Source organism: Cibotium barometz, chromosome 59 (genome assembly GCF_041138505.1).
Source record: "Cibotium barometz isolate CiBa-2024 chromosome 59, ASM4113850v1, whole genome shotgun sequence".
NCBI lineage: Eukaryota > Viridiplantae > Streptophyta > Polypodiopsida > Cyatheales > Cibotiaceae > Cibotium > Cibotium barometz.
The window spans coordinates 26,545,668-26,569,492 of record NC_141104.1 but is presented as its reverse complement, the minus strand read 5'-3'; the positions used below and the strand labels follow the sequence as shown (position 1 = coordinate 26,569,492).

Below are 23,825 nucleotides of genomic sequence, written 5' to 3'. Positions count from 1 at the left end.
TAATTTTTCGTGGGTGCATATTCACTTTAAGCATATTAATTTAATTATTTTTTTCGTGAGTTACAAAACCATATGCACTCTAAGGTTTCAAACCTTAGAGATAATTTTTTTTAAACGAAAAATATTAAAACGACCTTACCAACACGAAAGTTCATGTGGAATGGAGAGAAATTCTAATGAGAGAGCTCATTTTCCGTGGAATCAGTAAAGAACAAAGCCCTTATTCTATATACAAAAGGTAACAAGACGAGCAGCGCACAAGGAAACCAGTGAACATGAACCCAAAAGGAACCTAGAGGAAGCAAGCGTCTTCCTCTTTAAGACCGACATACTCACAAACTCAGCACCTTCCACTAAATTTTTTTAGTTCTTTCCCATACTGATAAGTACGATTTGCTGTAGTTTTGTTGTGGTTGGTCTCCTCCATCGTCATCAATGACGATGGGATTTCCTTGACTCCCTGGCTCTTTGGCATTGTTATCATTCAGTTCCTCTTCTTCTTCATCATTTTCACTGTCAGTATCTTCTTCTTCTTCGGGAGGTTCTGCATGAACTGGATTAAAATACCTTAGTGTAGGTGCGTGAGAGAACAATATTTCTTCAATGTCCAAGCAATGGGTAAGGTGTGGAAGCTTCATCACTTTCCACATGGCAGCCGATCTTCGCCTGCTCATACCGAAACCGATCTTGATGATCCATGATGTCGACGGGTAATATTTCCCTGTTCTCATCATCTTCAGCAACGTACTCTGTAGCGAAGAACCAATTTTATTGGCTATGTAATTGTCCATATAGACATAGGCTCTGATTAGAGACGGAGCCATCAAACTAACCACCATTTGAAAATGCAAGTGATTTAGACTACCACCTTTTTTTAATGCAAAGGCCCTTTCAGACATTCTATTCTTATGAATTCCTTTAGAGGCTCCCAACATGAGACTTTAATGTCACCATTGCCGATGCCCATAGTTACAGATACTTCGAAAAGGCGCGTTTTCTTCTGTGTCTCGAAAAACACAGTGTTTTGTGGACGGATGGCTCGAATTTGGAGTTCTTCTCGTTCGTCATGGGCTTCTTCCCTTTCCTATCCTCACCCACAAACCCTGCAGTGAAGAAGGAAAACATGCATGGCAAGAACATTAATATTCGAGTATTTGTGAAGGACTATTTGAATGTGGATTGTTTTTTTCCACCTCAGAAAAAACAGTGCGCAAAAGTTGTGTGTAGAAGACAAATATAGAGTGTAGAAGAAGGCATGGTTGCATGCCGATTGTATATGACAGAAAGAACACCGTGTAAAACGGTACTAAAACCACAGTGCGCAACATTCATACTAATTCTACAATCTAAGCAAGCAAATTACCAAAAAAGAAACAACATACCAGATGATCGTGCTCTTTGTTTGACACAGTGCAAACTTTGAAGAGAAGATGGACCTTCCTCCGGAGGAGTGACAACGCGCTTGGACAGAGAATCTACTTCTGGTCTGGGAATAGTGGATGTTATAGGTTGCCCTGAATTTACTTGGGCTCCTGTGATATCAGAAGCAGAGCGAGTGACATCAAGAGCAGCCAAAGAGGAACCACGACGGTCTACTTGCATTATGTTGGTGACTATCATGCATAGGTTTTCTCCTCGGAGCCATAGGGAGACGTTGAAGATTGCAGAGATCAGGAAAGACAAAAAGCACACGGGAGGATACACGAGCAACATAAGACACAGCATGATTAAATAGTCAAGCAGACCATAACTTGCCATAAATGTCGACAACACAGGATCACGAAAACGAAAGATCTGTAGAAGCCGAATATACATGCATGCGCTTCCAGAACGAACCACGAGCGATGATAACTACTGACATGCCTTTAACGCAACAAACGCCAACCGGGCAACATCCCATTCCAAAACAGAGCTGCTTGAGTTGCGGAAGGAACGTGTCAACCTGAGGCCTAGTCCATTCTCGCAGGGAAAATGAGCAAAGAAAGACAAAAGCATGTAAAACACAAGCATAGAGATAAACTAGCATACATAGACACGTGTCCCAATGACCCGGCCGTGATGGGCGCATGTTATTAATAAATTGAAAAACAAGCAAAAAAAATTGTTGTGGGCGCATATTTGGCGTTTACCAAAGGCCATTAATTTTTTTCAATGGCGTTTACAAAAGCCAAAAATAGGATCCCTAAAAATGGAGGCCAATAAATAATATTGTTCTCAAGGGGAAAAACCGAGAGCATGCTCCGTGGTGTCAAGGTCCGTTTGTAGAGTCTCGAATAATGGCGATGTTGCCTGCTCTTCTCATCTGGAATTTTGTCACTCTCCTGTCTCTGGGGCACTCAGGTAATTCTTTTGAACACTGTCTTTATCACACTTCAATCTGGTCAATCTCATATGGGTTCTTTCGAGCTTACGTGTTGCCCCTTTTACTGCTACGTGCAAAGTCCAATTTATTCATGACAGCCATGTCGTACCGCGATCACCTGTACATAAGTCAGAATGCCTGATTTGATCTGATTTCTAGAATTTGTCCTAAAACGATTGACGGGAGGGGGGGGGGTGGGTTTGTTCATGCCTTTGCCTTTTGCCGCTGGCATTTCCCGCAGTGTGGTGCCAACACTTAAGCTGTGAGACCTTCAAGCTGGAGTTAATTGTCTTTGCCCATGTTTGTGGCCTCGAAACCAACTTGGGTATAGCCAAATCCGGTGACAGTTGCAAAAGGTGGAGGCCTTTAACCTTGCTTTTGAGTCCTCTCTAGGTCACATTCAAATGGATTGATAGCAATGCCTCCATGGCCAACTCGATGACGCTTCATAGTGACTTTTTCTTTCAGCTAGGAGAGGAGAAAGTTTTGAGGAGGAAAATGTGCAATTTAGAGATTTTAAGTAGATACTACTTGTAGGATCAAGATAATTTTGCTCTAGCCAAGTTGCAGACCGTGGTTGGAGCGTTTAGCATAGGTTTGGTTGCTCCGGCAACCATGCCCCCAGCCAGGGACCATTTAGCCTGTAATAAATGAGTCTCTATTCTTTTTGGTGTAAACTTAGAAGCAGGCAGCAGTTGTAACCCTTTCTGCCCTTTCTATCCTAAAAAGGGTGTTTTAGCTTTGAGTTTTGGGGGCATAGAGCTCTTATGCATGAGAGCTCTTATGCATAAGAGCTCTCGTGCATTGAGAACTCTCATGCAAAAGAGCTGTCAAGAAAGAGGTATCTGCGAATGAGAGCTCTTATGTAACATGCCAATTAAAAAAACTCCCTTAGCACCCAAGGGTGGGCCATTAAAAGAAACGTTTTAGGGTTTAGATCTTACCTCAAGAGAAGGGCAAGGTGTTGGCGTGGGGGGTTGGGGCAGGTCATCGAGACCCAATGAAGTACATTTCTCAACCCTATTTAATGTGTGCTTGTGGTTTACTGCTGTCTTTTTTGTGATTTGTGTCTATTTACTGGGGTAATGTTGTTTGATTAATCATGCTTCTGCTGTAGCTACCATACATGGGTATAGAGCATGCCTAGACAGGTGCAATGACAAGTTCGTTTGCTTGAATAATTTTCCTTGTTTTTTGATGATCTAGTTGGTATTGAAAAAATAGCATATATGTGACAGCATGTGGCTTGTACACTGCTTTCGGGATTTGCCGTTTATAGGGTATTTCTAGTATTTAAATGCGGTATTACCTTTCGGATCTTGAAAACCTTGCCTTTGCATGCTGGATTTTCAGCTGTTGCAACCTTACAGTCAGTACCGGAACTTGAAACTGCCATGTATAAACCAGTAGATGGCACTGCCTGTGTACGATTGCTCACCCTTTCAGGCGAAATTGGATGTGGCAGTAAGAACCAGAAAAACCTCACATCTTCTGCTTCTTTCAAACTGCTAAGTTTCTTTCAAATAATTGTTAAGCTGTGGTTTTCTTATAGCATATCGCATTTTTGCTTGTTAGTCTGAGTAGTCAGCTTCTAACTTTTATGCCTAACTATAACAACAGATCCAGATCGGGATAAAGTGGCTGCACCAATAGTGAGATTCGCAAGTGCGAATGACATTTTGGAACAAAAAGCGTCTGTTTTGCTACCTTTCTCTGAGCTCAGCAGTTTCCTAAACAGGTACTTATCAGGCAGCTAGCTAGATGCAATTCACATGCTTGTGCAGCATGTGCAGGTCTTCTAAAACTTTTCCTGTCTTATTTCAAATACTTACAGGGTGTTGAATGAGCCCGTGTTCACCACGAAAGTGGCAGGTTTACTAGTCGAGTCTGCTTCTGGCACTATCAATGATATTCCAGCAGTATATGGTACATAAATAAAATTTCTGCTTGTGTTCAGTTCTCTTTTTGTACACCTGTTCTGTTGTTTACAGAGTCACCTCTGGCATTCACAGTTAATCCAGGTTGGATTTTATAGGAAATTGTCTTGTTTATGATGTGATTCTAGAGGACCTAAAATAGTTTCTTGGTATTACTTGATACTTCAGGTATCTCTGATGACAAGAGGTTCCCACAAGCTCTCTTTGCACCATATGAAAACAAAAGCTATGTTTGGAATTCTCCAGTAAGTACATACTGTTTTGAAGGGGTTTTGCCAGCATAAGGACAAACTATCTGTTGCTCAAGGCAAGCCTAATAAGGAGCTAGGAACTTCAAGTGGTTTCTGGAGTTTGCTTTGATCACTGCTCCTTGGAAAAAATGAGAGACAAGGTTGATATGAAAAAGCCCTATGGAAAGCTTGCCAGTATTATTTTGGACTGAATTCTTACTTTGAATATTCGGCAACCTTATAACTCAAAGTTAGGATACCACAGACATTGGCACACAACTGTGGAGCTTTGATGAATATTCGGCAACCTTTGAACTCAAAGTTAGGATACCACAGACACTGGCACTGAACCCAGGTCCCAACTGGGTATCTTTGATGAGAAACCCATGTGTGTTCCTGCTGTTTGTCACGAGTAGGTGACATGGCTTCTGATATTTATTCAGGCATGTGCTCCGATGGGTGCAAGTGTTACAACCCCATTGATCTCCTAAACGGTGATTAGTAAAAACCCCCTAAGAGGGGTGCATGCTAGCTCACCACCCAACCGTAGGTTCACGTCCACAAACCTTCCCCGAGCTAGAGGCTAGGCCTCCAATCCCACGAACCATGCAAGTCAGCAATGGTATGCCACCAATGCCTGCTTGCTGAGGCCTTTGGCATGGCTGTCTGTGATCTCGAATCCAATCATGTTCCCGACGGTAATCTTGGTCCATCACAGACCACAGAACATAGTAAATAACTCTTTGTGAACAATAATATTCCAAGTTTCACTTATATAATGGCTACTGCTACTATAAATAACTGTTAGGTCATAAATAGCTAGTATACTTGGTATAATTAACCATGAGCCTTAGCCGCCCGTATCAACGTGCATCCTCTAATCCTAGGGCTTCCCTAACCCTCTTGGATTAGAGCACTAATCCTAAAGATTAGTACTAAGTACGCAACATAGCTCTGATAGCAAGTGTTACAATCCCATGGATCACCTAAATGCAAAGCACAATGATTAGTACAAACCCCCCTAAGAGGGGTGCACGGTAGCTCACCACCCAACCATAGGTTCATGTTTGCAAATGAAACCGGCCTCTGGTAGAAACCAAAATGCGGTAGACTAGCAGTCACCCTTCCACTTGTAGTCCAAATAAAGAACGAAATTAACTGGAGCTAGAATGCCCCAAAACTGAAATGAAATCGACACCTGTTGGCCCCAAAGCTTGGCGCCTCTTTCGGTATTTCTTTATTCAAATTCAATGAGATGTAAAACTGAGTACAACAAAGCTGGAGAATAAACCTGTATGTCCAATCTGGCAGCCCTCAAGACCTCTTAGCACAAAGAATTCACACACAGATCTGTGTCCCACAAAAGCAACACACTGTGCTTTCCTCTGATCAACCAAGACAATTCAGTAGGGCAGCCTTGAGCACACATCTGACATATTCCATGAACATGGTTCCACAACTCGGTTCAAATATACATCCACTGTCCAGTCTCTGATTCCACCCTTCAAATTGCCATACCCCTCCTCTCACAAAAGGGGCCAGATGACACAACTCTGCAGCAGACATAAGCCAGTGGAAAGAAAGAAAGATGGACAAGTTCAGAGCTTACCAATTCAATGCGTGGTTCTGCACCCGTGGGACTGATCGTACCAGTCTGTACTTGACAAAGACTGTCTGTACTTTCCTCCCTGCAACCACCTGACTGATGCACCAACTATGCTCTGATAAAGCACCGCCCGCAGCTGGAGATGCACCACATGCAATCTGTTCAGGACTGAACAGTACAGAAGCCAGTTGTACCTGTCTGTACAGGTCAGCAATACCCTATGTACCTGTCCGTATAGTTCTGTACGTGCAGATTCCACCGCCTGTACCTGCTGCTGTCTGTACTCTGTCAGCATCGCCTGAACTAGCCTGTGCGCAGCAACCCCGTGCCTGCAGTCGTACCGTAGCCAAAAGTACGGACTGTACTTGCTGTCCGTACCTACCAGCGCCGTCTGAACCTGCAGCACCCGACTGTACCTGCCTGCAATAGAACTGCAGCCGCTTGACTGTACGGCCTGTTTTCCACGTGCTCTGTATGGCCTATCCAGCAGTCCACTATGCAACCAGTCGACAGTCTTTCGCCTCCCTTCCCTGCACGTAGCTTGCACGCTTCCCAAAAGCAAGAGAGAGAGAGATGAGAGAGGCGTGTACCTCCAAAAGTGGAGTTGCCCCTCTCTCCAAATATATCCTAGTGGCCTTTTCTAAGGTTTATCAACTTATTAATGGTCACTTATGCCTAGGGGCCACCCCAAGGTTCAAACATTAAAAATATTAATGTCCTTGGTCCCCCTTCACACTTGAGGATGTCCACACATCATATCATTTGTCCACGCACCCCAAATATGAATCATTTAATATTTATTTTGCTCAGCAACCACCATGCCCACACTTGTGCTATTCCATTTTCACAGGGTCATGACATACCCTCCTCTTGAAAAATGGCAAGCGTCCTCGATTGCAATCTGGTGATACAACAAGATATCCAAAGTGAAATGTACAATATGGCAAGATCAGCGTCCCAATCTCTCTAAGCCATGCATATGTAACAACATTCATTGCAAACCAATGGTGTAGTAGTAGTCCAAGTTGTATACCACTGTGAACCATACACAACCACAACATCCAATGTGACTAGTACACATATATCATAGAAGTCCCATAAACAGATGTACTGTCAGCCATCAGTACCTTCGGGTGAGACAAAAACTGCACCAAGCGACCTTTAGATGTCATATGAGCCTGTCTGTATCAAGGGAGTGGAGGTGCTACCCCCCTCTTGAGCATCAGGCAATGCTCCAGACCCATGCTCTGTTGAACCTGAATGAGCCGTAACAAGAGTCGGCTCCAACTCAAAGGCATCGAGATAAAGCTGCAAAACCTGAGGTGAATCTGTTAAGTCACCTTCCTCCATCCACTTCACATCCATCGGTGAATAGTTCTTGAACTTCACAAGATAGCGACGGGAAACTTTACCTCGTACCTTTCTTTCCTGATGTGCCAGTATCTGCTCTGGAATAAGAACCTCATCAAGTTTCTCAACTTGCGGCTGAGCCTCATCTGATACATCGTCAGGCACATCCCCACGGAAAGGTCTAAGGAGACTCACATGAAATGCATTGTGAATCCTCCAGTGATCTGGTAGCTTCAAGCGATAGGCCACCTCACCAATCTTTTCCAATACCTGAAAAGGTCCATAATAGCGTATGCTCAACTTAGGGAATAAGCGCTCTGCCTAGCCTTTTTAAATCGCAAAAGAACCCAATCACCCAATGCAAACTCTAAAGCACGTTTGTGACGGTCTGCTGCTTTCTTTTGCTTTTGCTGAGTTTTCTGGAGTGCCAACTTAACTCTCCGATAAGCTTCATCCATATTCTCCACATACTGATCAGGCTCAAAGATCTTATCCTTTGTGTGCAAAATGGGTGGTACCTTCTTCCCTCCTTCCACAATCTCAAAAGGCGCCTTGCCCGTTGAGGTATGGACAGTGTTGTTATATGCAAACTCCACCAAAGGAAGATACTTTTCCCATTGTTGCTTGTGCTCTGACACATAACACTTGAGAAGATCTAACACTGTAGAATTAGCCTCTTCCGATAGACCATCTGTTTGTGGATGAAATGAAGATGAAAACTTGAGAGTTGTACCCATGTTGTCAAACAATCCTCTCCAGAACAAACTCGTCATCCGTGGATCACAGTCACTAATGATAGACGAAGGCAAGCCATGATACTTGAAGATGTTCGCCATGAACAACTTCACCATATGATCAACTTTGATCGTCTTACGCACGTGAATGAAATGAGCCTGCTTACTGAACCTGCATATGATAGTCCAAATGCCATCATTCCCCGTTTGTGTACGTGGAAGATCAAATATAAAATCCATGGCAATGCTCTCCCATGGTCTATCTGGAATAGGTAAAGGCTGTAGTAACCTTGGTGTCTTTTGACGGTCAAACTTTACCTTCTGACATACGATGCATTGCCTAACAAAAGCATCAACAGCTCTTCTCAAGGTTGGCCAATAAAAGAAAGTCTCAACTGCTTTTACCGTGGCGTCAATTCCTCTATGACCTGCATACGGTGGAGCATGACTTTCAATCATAACCTTGAGCCGCAATGACCTGGTAACACACAATTTACCATGCATCAACAAAAACCCATCTCTGAGAGTATAATGATCATGCCGCTGACCCTCAGACATCTAATCATACAACCTTTCAAAGTCCTCATCATGGGCATACTGCTCTTTCATTTCATCAAGCTCATCATAATAGCAAGTGAAACTGCTGAGACCTGTGGCTTGCGTGACAAGGCATCTGCCACAACATTCTTTTTGCCTTCCACATGCACAATCTGGAAGTGGAACATAGGCAAAAAGTTTGTCCATCGCATATGCTTCTCAGAAAGCTTAGTTTGCGTGAGGAAATAACGCAAGGTCTGATGATCTGTCTGCACAGTGAAATCAGCCCCAAGCAAATAGTGTTTCCATGTAGAAAGAGCATGAATTACAGCCAACATCTCTTTCTCATAAACCTGTAAATGCTTCTCGGCATCCTGCAATATTCGACTCTCATAGGCTATCACATGTCCTTCCTGCATGAGAACTGTCCCAATGCTGTTTCCACATGCATCACACTGGACAACAAAAGCCTTTCGGAGGTCCGGTAATACCAATACTGGATCCGAAGTAGGCTTTTCTTTAAGCTTTTTAAAGGTTGTAATTTCCTGATCAGCCCATCTAAACAGAGTTGCCTTCTTTGTTAAGGCATGAAGGGGCGAAGCAATTTCAGCAAAATACTGTATGTACCGCCTGTAATAGGAACACAATCCCAAAAAGCTGCGTACATCATGCACGGTCCTCAAATCTGGCCAATTAAGAATTGCTTCCACCTTCGATGGATCCATACAGACTCCATGCTTAGACACAATATGCCCCAAGAAGTGTATCTCTTGCAAGAAGAACTCACTCTTCTTGCCATTAATAACCAGCCTATGGTTCCGGAGTTCTGCAAACACAATGGCCAAACGCCTTCTATGCTCCTCCTCAGTTTGTGAATGCACAATCATATCATCAAAGAATGTGCCCACAAACGCTCTATGAGGCTGGAAAATCCTGTCCATCATTCTGTTAAATGTGGCAGGTGCATTTGTCAAACCAAAGGGCATAACCAAGAACTCATATAACCCAAAAGTGGTTCGAAATACTGTCTTATGCACATCCTCGGGTCTAATACGTATCTGATGATACTCGCTTTTCAAGTCAATCCGACTAAAGACTGTGGAGCCTTGTAAGCGGTCCAAAATGTCATCGATCCTCAGAATGGGGAATCAATTCTTGATGGTATTCTTGTTCAGCGCCCTGTAATCAATACACATGCGCCAAGAACCATCTTTCTTTTGCACTAAGAGTACAGGTGAGCAAAAGGGTGATGAGCTAGGCTGTATCAACCCTTTATTCAACAGCTCCTGTACCTGACTCATAATTTCTTCTTGTTAGGCTGCACTAACACGGTACGGCGGTCTATTTGGTGGAGTACTACCCGGAATTAGATCAATGGCATGATCTTCTGGCCTTTCCGGAGGAAGTTCTCCTGGCAATGACTCGGAAAAACAATCTTGGAACCCACATAAGAAATCAGTCCTGTCCTTATCTAACGTAGACAAATTAGACTTAGACTCATCATCTTTTGCATCCTTTACATAAATCAAGTACGCGGAAAGATGCTTTTTCATTACTGATGAAATTGCCGAAGCTGATACAATAGGAACAGATTTCCCTTTTAGCTTTACATCCAAAACATGTTCTTTCCCTCTATGAGTCAAAGTAATCTTCCTATTGTATGTATCCACCACTGCATGTACTCTGTGGCACCATGGCATACCCAACAAAACATCACATCCATCAAGTGGCACGATGAAAAACTACTCGCTGTCCACATAACCCTGCAAATGAAGCCTGAGCTTCCCAATAATAGGAGTGACGGGTTCTGCATACCCAGGACAAGCCATGTTAGCCTCATATAAAGGCCTCATCTCCTTTGCACGGATCCCCAATCGGCCAGCCAAATCTGGTGAAATAAAGTTGGCTCTAGCACTTGTGTCAAAGAATATCAAGGCATTTTGATCTCTCACTTTGCCCCATGCCTTGCACAACTCAGTCTCTTCACCACCTGGCTGTTCCCCAACAAGATTAGGAACTAACCCTGCAGAAGGTTTTGGTTTCTTTGACTTGGGCTCCCCTTTGGTGTCAGAGTCCTTTTGGGACTTTCTCTTAGGACAATTAAAAGACATATGTCCTTCCTCTGTACAGTAAAAACATTTCCGAGCATCCATCAAAGCCTGTCTCTCCTTAGGAGTTCTCTTGGGCATTGGCAACTTCTTATACCGCTTCTCTGTAGACCCTTTTGCATCACGCGAAGCATGTCCTGACTTTTCAGATTTCTTGCTTGAGTTCTTACTGCCTTTAAATCCAGATGAGACTCTAGCGACTAACGCATTTGCTGTCATAGCATTCTCTATCATCCGTGACATATTTGTTACTCGAGTCTTTATGCAATAGTCACGCACTTCCTTGGGCAGCCCACAACAATACTTCTCCACCTGCTCAGACAAAGGCACTGCACGATAAGAAGTAACTGGGAGTAAGGCTTCCCAAAACTTCTTATTATAATCTTCAAGATTTTCACACTTTGATGCATCCAACTTGTGCCATGCTGTCATTACATCGACCTCGAAAGTAGATGTGAGCCATACGGAAGAGAACACTTGTTTAAACTGTACCCAAGTAGAACAGCCTAGAACAGTCTCAATTAGCCCCTTCTCTCAGCCTCAGATTTGCAGCCTTCCTACATTCCATTGGAAGAGTGTCATCATTGGTCCACCCGTGCTTTCTCATCATGTATGTACATTGGATTGGTGTCCATGGCAGTTGTATATGCCGGGGATTGATGCCACTCATGTGATACTGTGGACTTGGCTTTCCGTTGGGACTTGTGCCTCTGTGTACATGCCCGGAAATGCCTAGTGGATTGATGTTCCATTGGGTCTGGTACTTTGTGTACTTGCTTGGAGCACGTCTATTTTGGTATAGTATCATGAACGGGGATTGTCCATACCAATGCTGCATTGCATAGCATCTTTATGTGCTTGCTTGCAATTGAAATTGCATGCTGTTTTCATGCTTGCTCGACCAATGTGTAGGTTTGGGTAAGGGGACGCGTGTCCGCCATAGTTGTTTCTCGTACCGGTACGAACCCATTTGTACCGTACGGTACAGATCCCTTTCCCCAACGTTGAGAAAAAAATTCCAAATGCTAAAAAAGAATATAGAAACCCTGCTTAATGAAGATCCCAAATGCCCGCAATACTTCACAACTTTCGTGTCCACTCAGTATTTCATATGGGGTTGTTGAGAGACCTAAAAAATCTGGCAATCTAGACTGGTAGTGTACACTTGATTGGTAGGATGAGAGAATCTTGCTACATCACTTGGAGATCCCTGGTGTAGGTAGAATAGATAGTTAGATTCTCAAGTTATGTACGAGGGAGAAGATTTTGACATGGCCATTTTGATCTAGAGAGGAGTCCCTAAACCTATCACCCTAGATGCAGTGCTCGTATTTGTGCAAGGACGGTCCCTTAGTCATAACGCTACACTGGGAGACCTTTGGTATTGCATTATCCATCCAGGTTCTTTTTTGTAGACAACTGGGAGATCCAACTGGGAGAGACACATATCCATGTTCTGGTTCCTCAAGCACTGTAGACTCCTCCCCCCCCCCCCCCCCCCCCCAAACTTCCCTCACATTCAAGCTTGAAGCTCCATAGGTTGTAAGTGTAAAATAAAAAAAACCGTATTTTATCGTACGGTATCCAAAACTTCCATATCGTACCAAAAATTCCCGTACGGTATCGTATTTTCGTACCGTGACAACTATGCCGCCCGTGAACCGTGCGTGTGAAATTGTCTGCTGACATGGTTATATGGCATGTGACAGGTGGTAAGTATTGGTCATAAACCTAGTCTTAGGAGTTAATACTAATTTATAAGTGAGTGTGTACATACTTTGTTAAGTTTTGGGCGACCAAAACTCACTTATAAATTATGACTAGCCCTGTGTTCACACACACTGATGTCGAGGTGGACAAAACCCAATGTCCACCGCCCAGACTTGTCCCCTTTGTACAAAGGGAGTAACGAGCCTGTGTCCTCTCTAGCTTGCTCCACAAAGCACCTGCCTGGCACCTACACTCGACAACTCACCACCTCACTACTCCTCCTCTCTCTAGAGATAGGCGTCTCCTTCATGAGGGCATTTGGGTTTTATTTTTTGCACTTTCTCCTTCCCAACTCCATATCCGAGCTTGCTAAGGTGTTTCCCAAGCTTCCAAGAGTGTTTCCATTTGCTAATCACTCTCCTACACACTCCCAATGACTGATGAAATTCAGCAAAACAACTCTCTTTATTGCTGTAATTTCTGGTCTTTTTGCTGAAAACCTTAATTTCAGTCCTCCTTTCTCAAGTTGAACCATAGGGGAAGCTTTCCCAGGGTTCTCTTCATCCTCTTGAAGACTTTTGTTGCGAAGAAATGCGACAAATCAAAGATCTCATCACTCCAAGGACTTCCATTGTGAAGACTTCTGCTGTCATCGACTCTACTTGCAATTGGTAAGCTTTTATGCTTAAATATGAAAGCAAGTAGTAGGAGGGAGGAACTGGATTACAAGATCATATACCCTGTGTAGTGTTCTCTTGTCCTACGTGCCCTCTTGCAGATTGTTGCTACCATGTGTTGGTGGGACAATAGAGAGCAGATGGTAGGGAACATGGGCACTTGAGAGGGTAGTGTGAGTTGTAACTCTACACCAACCACCACTTGTTTGCAATACTGTATTCATATGCATTGGTATGGAAATCTGGTTAGAAATGCCCATGACACTATGTACTTGATTCTCCCAAGATCAATATACTTATTTGAGGGAGGGTCCGGCCGTTCTGGCTCATTGTGTGTCTCTTGTCAATTCAGCAAATTACTTCTTGTATTGAGCATGTGTCCATCAAATCTTAGTGTATTTAAGTGTATTGATTAGCATTGTGTTCAACCAAGTTACAAAGAGTGCATAGGCTTGAGGTCATCATTGGTGCTTCTTTAGCCGTGTACAGTTTAGCCCGACTCTTAGTTCAGCCCGACTCTAAAATTCAAGTATATGCCTAAGAGAGGCTTGTCAAAACCCCTTTTGAGAAAGTCTCTTGGTTTGGTAGGAAGTAGGGTGAAAAGATTTGAGATACCCACCTTGTCCTCTCATTCTTGGAGCATGATCCTCTGAGTTCTGCTAGGGTGATGACATGTAAATAATCCGTGACTTGTTGATGTTTCGGGGTTTTTTAGCATTATCATTTATCTAGGAACACATGTTTATCTCATGTATTGGAAGTTATATTTGTTGTTATTGAGTATAATCAATCACTAAAAAATGATGGCTGTGGAAACCGCAGGGATCTGGAATCATAGAGCAGCGCTACAATTTCCCAGTGTACCTTCTCTCTGAAGACAACACTAAAACATTGCAAGAGGTAATCTAGGTCTTGAGGAGAACAATTCACATGCTTTATTGCCTCAATTTGAGATCACAATGCTAAAGTTTGAGGTTGTTTTGAAGTTTGCTTTGGAGAATCAGAAGAGGAGTTTCAAGTACCCTGTCAAGGTAGCAGAGTTTGACGTGGTGATGCAGGTGGTCCATGCTCAAGATATGTTCTTTTCCTGTTTTTAATGCTCTTAATTTTCTTTGAACCCTCACAATCTGTCCTGTAAATTTGTCTCAGACGACCAAACTTGGAGCTACCACATCTGATGCATGCCTTCAGGGGTGGTCTTGTCTCCCCTTGGGAGGTTATAGGTCAGCTTTCAACTCTGACTTGCAGTGCAGATATTTTTTCGTGAAGTATGGATGCACAAAATTGGAAAAGTAAAAATGATTGAACATTAACTGGGACAATTGGTGGCTTGAACTGCAGTGTGTGGTCTTCATTGCCACCTGTCAAGGCATCTGCTTCTGTCGAGAAACAGATTGTACTGGCAGTTACATCAATGGACTCTGCCTCTTTCTTTAGAGACAGGACCATTGGAGCAGACTCACCTCTCTCGGTGAGTATGTCAGGCTTGAGCATTTGTAGCTGGTCTGTGTGCTGTTGACGAGCTGTTACAAATTTACAAGTTTTGTGCTTCTTTAGATGCTAATCTTTACTTCACAGGGATTGATAGCATTATTGGCAGCTGTGGATGCCCTCTCAAAAGTTTCTAATCCTGAGAATTGGGAAAAACAAGTAAGCCTTAAATGCATCTCTTAGTTTTCTGAAACGTACATGTTGAGGCCCTCTCAAAAGTTTCTAATCCTGAGAATTGGGATGCATCTCTTAGTTTTCTGAAATGTACATGTTGAGGTCTGCTCTTGAAGTACTGCAGCTTTTGGAATTCTGTATAGTTGTCCATGTGCTTGCATGTTCTGTGCATGGTTACGCTTGACACACATGCACATGTTCCCTTGTACACATTCCTTACCTTGTGAACTGTGACACACCTACAAGTGTATAGGTGGCCAACAGAAATACGATTGGCCGACTAGGAACATTGGTGCATATATATACGTGGGTAGCCAAATCGTCATATTCACCTGCTCTCCTTAGTGTTGGACTTCACGGAGTGTTTCTCTATAGGCGAAGTGCTAGCAAGGACTCTACTGTAGGTCACAGAGGTGTGATTTGACGTCTTCGTTCTCAGCCACATCTTGTACTTGAATTTAGTTGTATTAGTTTTTCTTGTACATAATATAGAGTAGTGGTTTAGGACTAATGTGTGTCGTGGATGTGTGATTCCACCGCACCTTTCTATCTTTGGAAAACCCTAGCACATAGGCACAAGTGTTCTACAGTTGGTATCAGAGCCTAGGGAACTGCAATTTTTTTTTTCTTTTTTGGCACTCGTGTGCATTGATTGCATGGATAGGGTAGAGCACTAAGATTCCAAGAGTGCACAAGTTCGGGTTGGGGAAAGTGAATATTTGGGTTCTCTTCATTGCACCCGGGTTAATTGGAGTATATTGTGCTTCCTTGCCCCACCAAACCCTTACCTCATCGTGGATGGCTGAAATCCCTCGTCTGGTCCTTGATCACTTGATATTTGTCATGGATTCACAACTCGCTGATTTGCTTCTCATCAGCATGAAGGCATCCATGGACACGCATGTGGGTAAAATGGAGGCTATGTCTGTTGGTCTCGATGGGATGGAGTTGGCACCTCGAGCACCTAGTATTCCAGATCTGGAATTTACAAGGGCTTGCGCTTCGGAGCAAGTGTTGGACGATTTCGAGGATGAAGTGGCAAAACTTTCTAGAGGAGGATTTTTCATTCCTGTGAATACAGGCAACGATGTATTGGATGAGCTTTGCTCCCAGTTCGATAGTCATCATTCTACACTTGCGTGTATTCTGCAAGGGAGACGCCGTTCGTGTCACCAACGATCTCCTTTGCGGAGTCCATCTCCACTGGATTCTCCGTAAAGTATCTGCTTGTCTTCACCGGTCGACATCGAGGGTCTACCGGTTTGCAGAGTTCTTCCTCTATGCCTCGTGAGGAACAAGCTGAATTATTAAAGCTTCTGAAGCCTCCCAAGTTCAATGGGAAGATGGAGAAGTCGTCACCAATTGGACCTGCGAGATGGTTGCCACGTTGGCAACATTAGGTGGTTTAGATATTTTTTAGCTCCATTTGGTGCGTACGGCTTTGACAGGTTCCGCTTTCTTGCAGTGGAAAGACCACCTTGGGCACCACTTTGTGACTTGTTGGGATGACTACCGCCGCAAGGCAGTCTTGAAGCACTTCATTCCTCTAAATTACCAACGTGAATTGAAGAAATATAGTGGGAGCATTTTATGCAGAAACATGGGGAATCGATAACCAACTATCTCGCTCGTTTCTGGAACCTTTTGTTATGCTTCCAAGGACGATTCAGTGGTTGGAGCAGGTTGAACGATATGTAGATGGTTTGAAACTATCTTTGCATGCGGACGTTCGTGCACATCGGCCCCATGATCTTTCAAATGCGGTTTATCATTCTACAACCCTCGAGATGTGGAGAGTTATAAGTTGGGGACTTGACAACTGGGGCAGTAGAAAGGCAAAGACAAGGGTAGCCAGTCCAAGACCAAGGATGATAAGGACAAGGTAAGTGGGGGAGCCTCAGTGACTTGTCTTATCCCTGAAGAGCACCACGCCGAGATGGCTGCTGGACAGTGCTTTTATTGTGATTCCACCAAGCATATTGGAAGCGACTATCCGAAGAATGAGGATGCAAAATGGTAACGGCAAGGAGAATGCCAATTCATCTATCGTTGTATCTACGACACCGGCACCATCCTAAGACGACTCTTCGGCCTATCATTCTCAAATTGATGGATTGAGTGAAGCGGCAAATTCAGTTGTGCTTCATTTGCTTAAGAGTTATGTGGCACATTAGAGAACTTTGTGGGAAAAGTATTTACTTCCGGAAGAGTTTTCATACAATAATACGGTCTTCTCTATGGGTAAAGCTCCTTATAAGATTATCTATGGAAAGGTGGTGGTTCCACCCATCCTCAAGACCAAAGACGAGATCTTTACTGTAGATGCGTTTGTTCGAGATTTGGATGATGCTTATACGAAGGTCCGAACAGACATTGCTTGATCTCAAGAAAAGCATAAGAGGGTTGCCGACAAGCATAGAAAGCATCTGGACCTTAAGGAAAGTGATTGGGTTTTGCTTTGTTTGAGAAGGCAAGACTTAGCAAGAGATCTCAAAAGGAAGGGGCTTATCTGTTACACAACCTCATGGATCTCCTAACACAAAACGACAAACCCCCCAAGAGGGGTGCATGCTAGCTCACCTCCCAACCAAATGTTCTATTCTTTGAACCACCCCCGAGCTAGGGGCTAAGGTCTGACTCCCACAGATCCATGCCATTCCTTCGGCGTGTCGATCTATACTCTACCAGGCATAGAACTTTGACCAATAGTGAGGTTATGACAACAATAACCCATGTTTCACTTATATAGTGCCATTGCTGCTAGAAATAACAAAATTGTTATAAATAGCCAGGACACATGGATTTATTAACAATAACCTTAGCCACCCGTATTAGCGTGCTTGCTCCTAATCCTAGCAAGGCTTCCCTAACCGTGCCGGATTAGGCCACTAATCTTGAGGATTAGTACTAGTTATGTAACATACTTTCCCTCAGATGTTTCCACTCTTGGAAACAAAATTTGTCTAAGAAAGAAAACTGGGAAACCTATCTTGTAAACTTGTAGATGGCGTACGTACATCTTGTACAACTTGTATGTATGAATTTATAGGGTTATCGAGATGCCCTTGTTGTGCTTGTCGAAAAGCTGGGGTTTAAAATTTAGCCCCCTTTGGCTTTAGCACAAAAAAAGCTCACTTATGCTCTTTTTTTACTCATGCTTTTCCCCGTTTTATCATTCACCCCTCTTAGACTTCGTCTCTCACATTGCCAACTAGAATCACATGTGTGCAACCATACTTGTACGTGTCCCTCTACTCTGCATGTCTGATTCTCTGCTTGCTGTCCGGATCATTTGCGTGGACTGATGAGCCAACCCATGCTGCCCAGTACCCTATGCGCCCTAGGCCCTTGCCCGCTGCCTAGGTGCCCTATTGCTAGGCCATGGGCAGGCCTGCTCGCCTTGCAAGCCTGGGTTCATCCTTTGGCTGCACTTTGCTGGCCACACTCTTGGCTGGGTTGGGCTGGCCACTTTGGGTAGGCCCCCCATGGTTGCCCTAGCCTTGGTTATTTAGGCCACTCATGGCTGGTCTTAGGGTTGTCTATATGTTGGCCCCAGGCCACCCTAACCCTAGTGCTAACCTGCCTTCCTCTCGGCACTACAACCCTACTGCTCTCCATAGTCACATGAAAATCTGTTTTGTCCCTACGAAATACTAAACAGATGAAACGGATGAAATATTTTGAAATGAAACGAAACGCCCTAACCGAAATGTTGTTTCGTCCAAATTTGATTTAAAAAATAATCCTTTTTTCTTCTTCTCCTTCTTCTCTTCCATCTCAATTTTCTTAAAGGACCCCATAAAGATGAAAGAATGAAATAGATGGAATGTTTCTTGTGACTACGTGTAATGGTTCTCAAAATTGATTTCTTGGTCAATTTTAGCTAATTTGACAATCAATTGTTGAAATTTCTTTGAAGTATTCCATATCTTCCAATTTATCACGGTCAAAACACCGTTTTGCCCAAATTAGACTTCTTGGTCAATTTCATCTAATTTCACACCCAGTGGCTAAATTTCTTATGAGTGTTTCACTAGCTCTTCAATTTTCACATTCTTCCAAATCATAATTTCCAATTTCATACTTTAACCTTAATTGCACCTAACTTCACACCCATTTGTTTGAATTTCCTATAATTTCTTCAATTTCTCTTTTTCCCAATTTATAAACCCGAGTTTCATACTTTCAACCTTAATTGTATCTAATTTCACACAATTATTGAGATTTCCTACGTTTTCCAATTTGATTTGAGAAGTCACTTCGAAACCCGGGCTGATTTGAGGCTCAGTTTTGGAGCTGTTTTGGCGTGGAGTTCGTGTTGAAACGTCGAAACGACAAAACAGACGAAACTTTTCTTGTGACCTCTCTTGTTCACCCCTTGTGGCTGCCCCCATCTCACGTGAGCCTGTCCACGCTTGTCGGTCCTCTGCTGAGAGGTTCCTAGACATATATACATTACTCACTGTGAATTCCAAGACTACAAACCACTGCCTGCTTATCTTCTAGGCAGGGTACTATCTTGTACATCCTCCATGGCTCAGGTTCTAGCACTTGTCAGATCCATGCTCTGATGCCAATATAAGGTCGCTATAGACTTCGCCCGAGGGTCATCTAACCTAGAATTGAAACCTAACGAAGTTTCATAGACTCGACATCATACGCATCGCATGACCGTGATAGATGGTGGCTAACCGTAGAGTCCTCAAGACCCAACCCTGTGCCTGAGGTTTGATTACCATGAGCCTTCTTGGTACCGAATCCCGATGGTCCCACTAGGCCGAACCACCCACCTTGTAGCTCCATGGCCATGCTAGCGCCCTTGGCCCACGCGTGAACCCTATAGGTCCCCACGCCCCGGCTAAGCCCGAACCCTAATGTAGGTTAGTCTTGCTAGCCCTAACCCTAGGCTTGTCGGGATGTGACATGTGACTTCACGTTAGGTTGACTTGGGATTGGGAGCTAGGCATCTTAAGGGGAGCTTAGTAGTATTTATGAGGCATGGGCTAAATATAGCTCTTGATTTATAGGAGGCTTATATAATCGACTTTTGGAGTGAGAGAGCTCCTCACACCTGGACTCGAGGCCCATAAGACTGCTCCATGTGTAGCCGGAGGGGTATGTCTTGGTGGTATGGGACGTTAGGGCCTTGCACGTGGAGCCGTCTTGGATGCTGCTAACCTCCATGCTCGGGGGTGAGCCTGAATGGCTCCATGGTTGGGCGGTGATAGGTGTTTGCCGAATGGGGGTTTACATTGGTGTCTGGAACACTCCGAGAGGAGATGATAAAATCAATCGCCTGGATCTTGTGGGCTCTAATATGTAGGATGCTTTCTTGTCTTCCAAGGCCCAATGTTATGGGACACTTAAAGAGGAAGGCAGAGCAGAGTCAATGTGTGAGTGGGGCTAGGTATGCTTTGGGCGATTTCTAAATCATGGCATATCTATGGAAAAGCAGGTGTTTTTGGTTGCGTACTTATGAAGCTTGTAAGCCTTCAGATGCACGCGAGGAAAGGAGAACCCTGTTGGGCCTGATTGTATGCTGGAGAAGAGGGCGTCAGAGGCGTCTGGAGAGCTGGTTTGGTCCTATGGAAGGCTGAGTTTCATGTGCATCCCTTCTGGGAAGGACACATGTAAAAGACTCATGCTTTTTGGGCCTGTTGGACTCTGTACCCTGGCTGTAAACAACAGCGCGTGTCTCTATGTGATGCTTATGGTCAGTGGGAGCCTCTCTACACGTGTAGGCTGGTGGTTTGGACAAGGCGCATCAGTGCTGCAGGGCAGTAGAGAGAGTCGGACTGTAGCGTGTCATACAGCAGGCCATACAGATTGCCCCCTTGGGGCTGCCGTACAGACTGTGCAGGTCCATGATCAGGTAGGCGCCCATGTTAGGCTGCATGTACTCTCGTGTGGGCGCACTACAGACGTTTCGTTTCCATTTCCTCATTACTCTTAACTATGATGTGTATAGGAGCCACAAAAGAGGCTGTGAGAGAAAAAAAAGGCACTTTTATTAACTTCCAATTGAAGAACACAATGGTCTATATGACAATGTAGTCCTAATAGAGCGGCATCGCCATCCTCTTTTTTGGATCTCTTGAAGGTTTGGTGGGTAGTCGCATGTTGATCCTTGATCGTGGCTTGTTTTACATAGGACGCTTGGTGACCATTACCAAAACTAGATTGTCTATGATTACTTCAGCAGATGGCTTGAAGCTACTGCGAAAAAAGTGACTCATGAGGAAGGCCTCTTGGGAAGTCTTGGATCTGGTCAGTCCCCCAAATGTGCAGTCTTGTCCATCCTGTTCCTGTTTATCTTTCAGCCAATGATGTTTAGGAACTGTTAAAGGGACAACTTTTGGCCAGTTTATAAACATTCCCCGTTTTACAAATGTTTTACATAATTGACTTTCACCATAGAATCGCAAGGGCATTTTGTCATGGTTTTGTCTATCTCGCACTGAACTTTCTATTTCAGCTGATAATTGCTGTATTTACGGGAGAAGCATGGGGTTATTTGGGGAGTCGGCGGTTTCTTACTGAGCTTTCAAATCGGGCATCGTCTGTCCAAGGTCTGAACAGATCACTTATACATCAGGTCAGATTGAATCAAATGCTCTGGGTAGTTTTCTGCATTCTGGATCTTGTATAACGCTGAACATTCACATATGCTGGAAGCTTTGGCAGATATTAGAGGTCAGTTCGGTGGGTTCTGCTGTAGACAATACCTTTTATGCACATAACCAGGAACCTCAGGTGTTTAAGCTTTGCTTTGGTGAATATTAATCTGAGAAATTTTAATAAAATCAATATGAAATGCTTCAGCCTCAAGCAGTAGGTTCTATGACAACCCTTGCAGTTTAGACATGCTTATCATTATGTCTGGGGTTGGCGGGTACAGGTTTCAGTTGCCACACAGGAGTTGTTAGATGCACTACAAGCAGCTGCTTCCTCTCTCTCTATAGAGAATATAACGTCAGTTCGGGTTAATTTGGCAAGCAAGACCAATCCAGGTGTACCTCCATCATCATTAATGCCCTTTCTGCATGAGGTAAGTTTTCGCTTTGAAAGGGCTTTGCCCAGTCATCTCATCCAGCTGTTTAGTGTCTTTTTTATGGATTTATGGAAAGCAGCATCATGAGGTATCAATAAGGTGCAGAATTAGCCAATTTGCAGCGGTCATGCTGATGTAGCTGGACGATATGCATGAAATCAAGTCTTGTTTCTTGCAGAATGAGTCAACATCAGGAGTCGTCTTGGCAGAGTTCGACTCCGTTTTCTTGAACAAATTTTATCACAGTGGATTGGATGATGCAGGTGCAAGCCCTCAATTTCAATATCTACATGGTTTGGTGAACTGTGATCAAATTATCTTTACCAATATTTAACTGGTGGTCTTTGCAGGCCAAGTTAACACGTCTTCAATCATTACAGCAGCTTCACTTGTAGCCAGGACACTGTATCTTCTAGTCACAGGAAACTCAAATTTAACGTCTTCAGTTTCTGAATCTTTAGCTATAAATGGGTCACTGGTTGAGCAGTTAGTAGGCTGCTTGTTAACCTGCAACCCTGGAATGACATGCAGCCTGGTGAACAGTTTCATTACCCCTGCACAGACATGTCCCAATCATTACGTTGGAGTATTTCTTGGAGATCCATCTGTGCAGCCTGTCCTTGAAAACATTGATGATACTGCTCGATTTGTTTGGAATTTTCTCGCGAATCGGACAGCATCAGTTGTCAATAGTACCGATGATAGCGTAGTTTCAGAATGCTCAACTGTTTGCCTGGATTCTGAACAAGTTTGTGTTGGATCAACAGTGGAACATAAAGGGATGTGTGTTCTTTCCACAACAAGGTGAGCTTGTTTAAGATGTGTGTAAAGCCACCTGCTTATCTTCTGATCGGTTCTGTTTTATGGGCAGGTATGTGCCAGCCTATTCATCACGGGTGCAATATGGAGCCTCTGGTTGGCTGGTTATTCCGGCAGCATCTGGAGACAAAATGGGGGAAGTAGATCCTGTTTATACTGAGAGTTACTGGAAAGTGCTGGGAGTGAGAGTGTACACAAAGGAGAACTCCATCTTTGATGGCCTGGTTTTACTCATGGGCATTGTGGTAACAATGGGGTCTTTGTTCACAATTTTGAGTGCAAAGGCTGTTTTCAGGAAGAGGCTCAAGAGAGCTTAGAATGCGAGATGCATTTCTTTTTGACGCTGTGAAAGATGCATGCAAAAAGCTTAGGCATCCAGTGGCAATCACTTGCTTTGAGTTTTTACCTGTAGCATATCAAATCAGAGCCTGAATTAAAGACTGGTGCTGGGAGGAGGAGCCTTTCTTTTGAGCCAAGTATGAACTTGACCCATGCGGTAGACTTACAAGGGTAATTCTGCTAGAACGCAAGAAACCTACATGATTTTTGGCAGTCAGGATGCCACTCGTGCATGTGTCCTTTTACCATTACTATCCTTGACAGAAGGATCCAAGGCGCATCCACAGATGTGTACGGTACACTACACCTGTAAGGTATATTTGTCTGTTTAGTATATAATTGCTGGGGACCACCTGTTTTGATCCCCTTTTATCAGTTGTGGAATCTGCACTTGGTACATAAATGTGCAATGCTGGTAAACTTACGAACTTACTGCCACCTGTAAGATGCATATGTGCTAATAGTTGAATGGAGTGTGCATGTATATGGCTAAGCAACTGAACAGAGGGATGGAGGACGAAGGAAGATTATATAATTATCCACCCCCAAGACCAATTCTCTCCCAAGTGGGTCTTCTCTTCATTTCAAAGGCGATGAGTATATAATGGTCTTGTCATGTTACAGGCATTCACATCGCACACTACTGCCACTCTAGCTGTTATGATGGCAAATATTGTTGACTTAGTGTCCTGCCTCAGCC

General features: G+C 43.7%; 1 protein-coding gene across 1 annotated transcript; it reads left to right on the top strand.

The window, feature by feature from the left end:
• The first annotated feature begins 2,181 nt into the window (after nt 1–2,181).
• Nucleotides 2,182–23,553, top strand: LOC147605649 (Zn-dependent exopeptidases superfamily protein). Its single transcript, XM_086793273.1, has 16 exons — nt 2,182–2,340; nt 3,716–3,826; nt 3,983–4,100; nt 4,197–4,288; nt 4,468–4,544; nt 14,074–14,151; nt 14,238–14,309; nt 14,401–14,474; nt 14,593–14,722; nt 14,830–14,901; nt 21,392–21,511; nt 21,601–21,669; nt 21,815–21,964; nt 22,146–22,230; nt 22,318–22,771; nt 22,839–23,553. The coding sequence occupies exons 1-16, from the start codon at nt 2,277–2,279 to the stop codon at nt 23,101–23,103; spliced, it is 2,031 nt and encodes a 676-aa protein (XP_086649399.1). The 5' UTR covers nt 2,182–2,276; the 3' UTR covers nt 23,104–23,553.
• The last annotated feature ends 272 nt before the right edge of the window (nt 23,554–23,825 follow it).

What these genes read in the sequence shown, in the direction of transcription:
- LOC147605649 (XM_086793273.1), top strand. Translation starts at nt 2,277, where the DNA reads ATGGCGATGTTGCCTGCTCTTCTCATCTGGAATTTTGTCACTCTCCTG. An exon ending in CAGTGGATTGGATGATGCAG is followed by an intron (nt 22,231 to 22,317) that starts GTGCAAGCCCTC and finishes TGGTCTTTGCAG; the next exon opens with GCCAAGTTAACACGTCTTCA. An exon ending in TGTGTTCTTTCCACAACAAG is followed by an intron (nt 22,772 to 22,838) that starts GTGAGCTTGTTT and finishes TTTTATGGGCAG; the next exon opens with GTATGTGCCAGCCTATTCAT.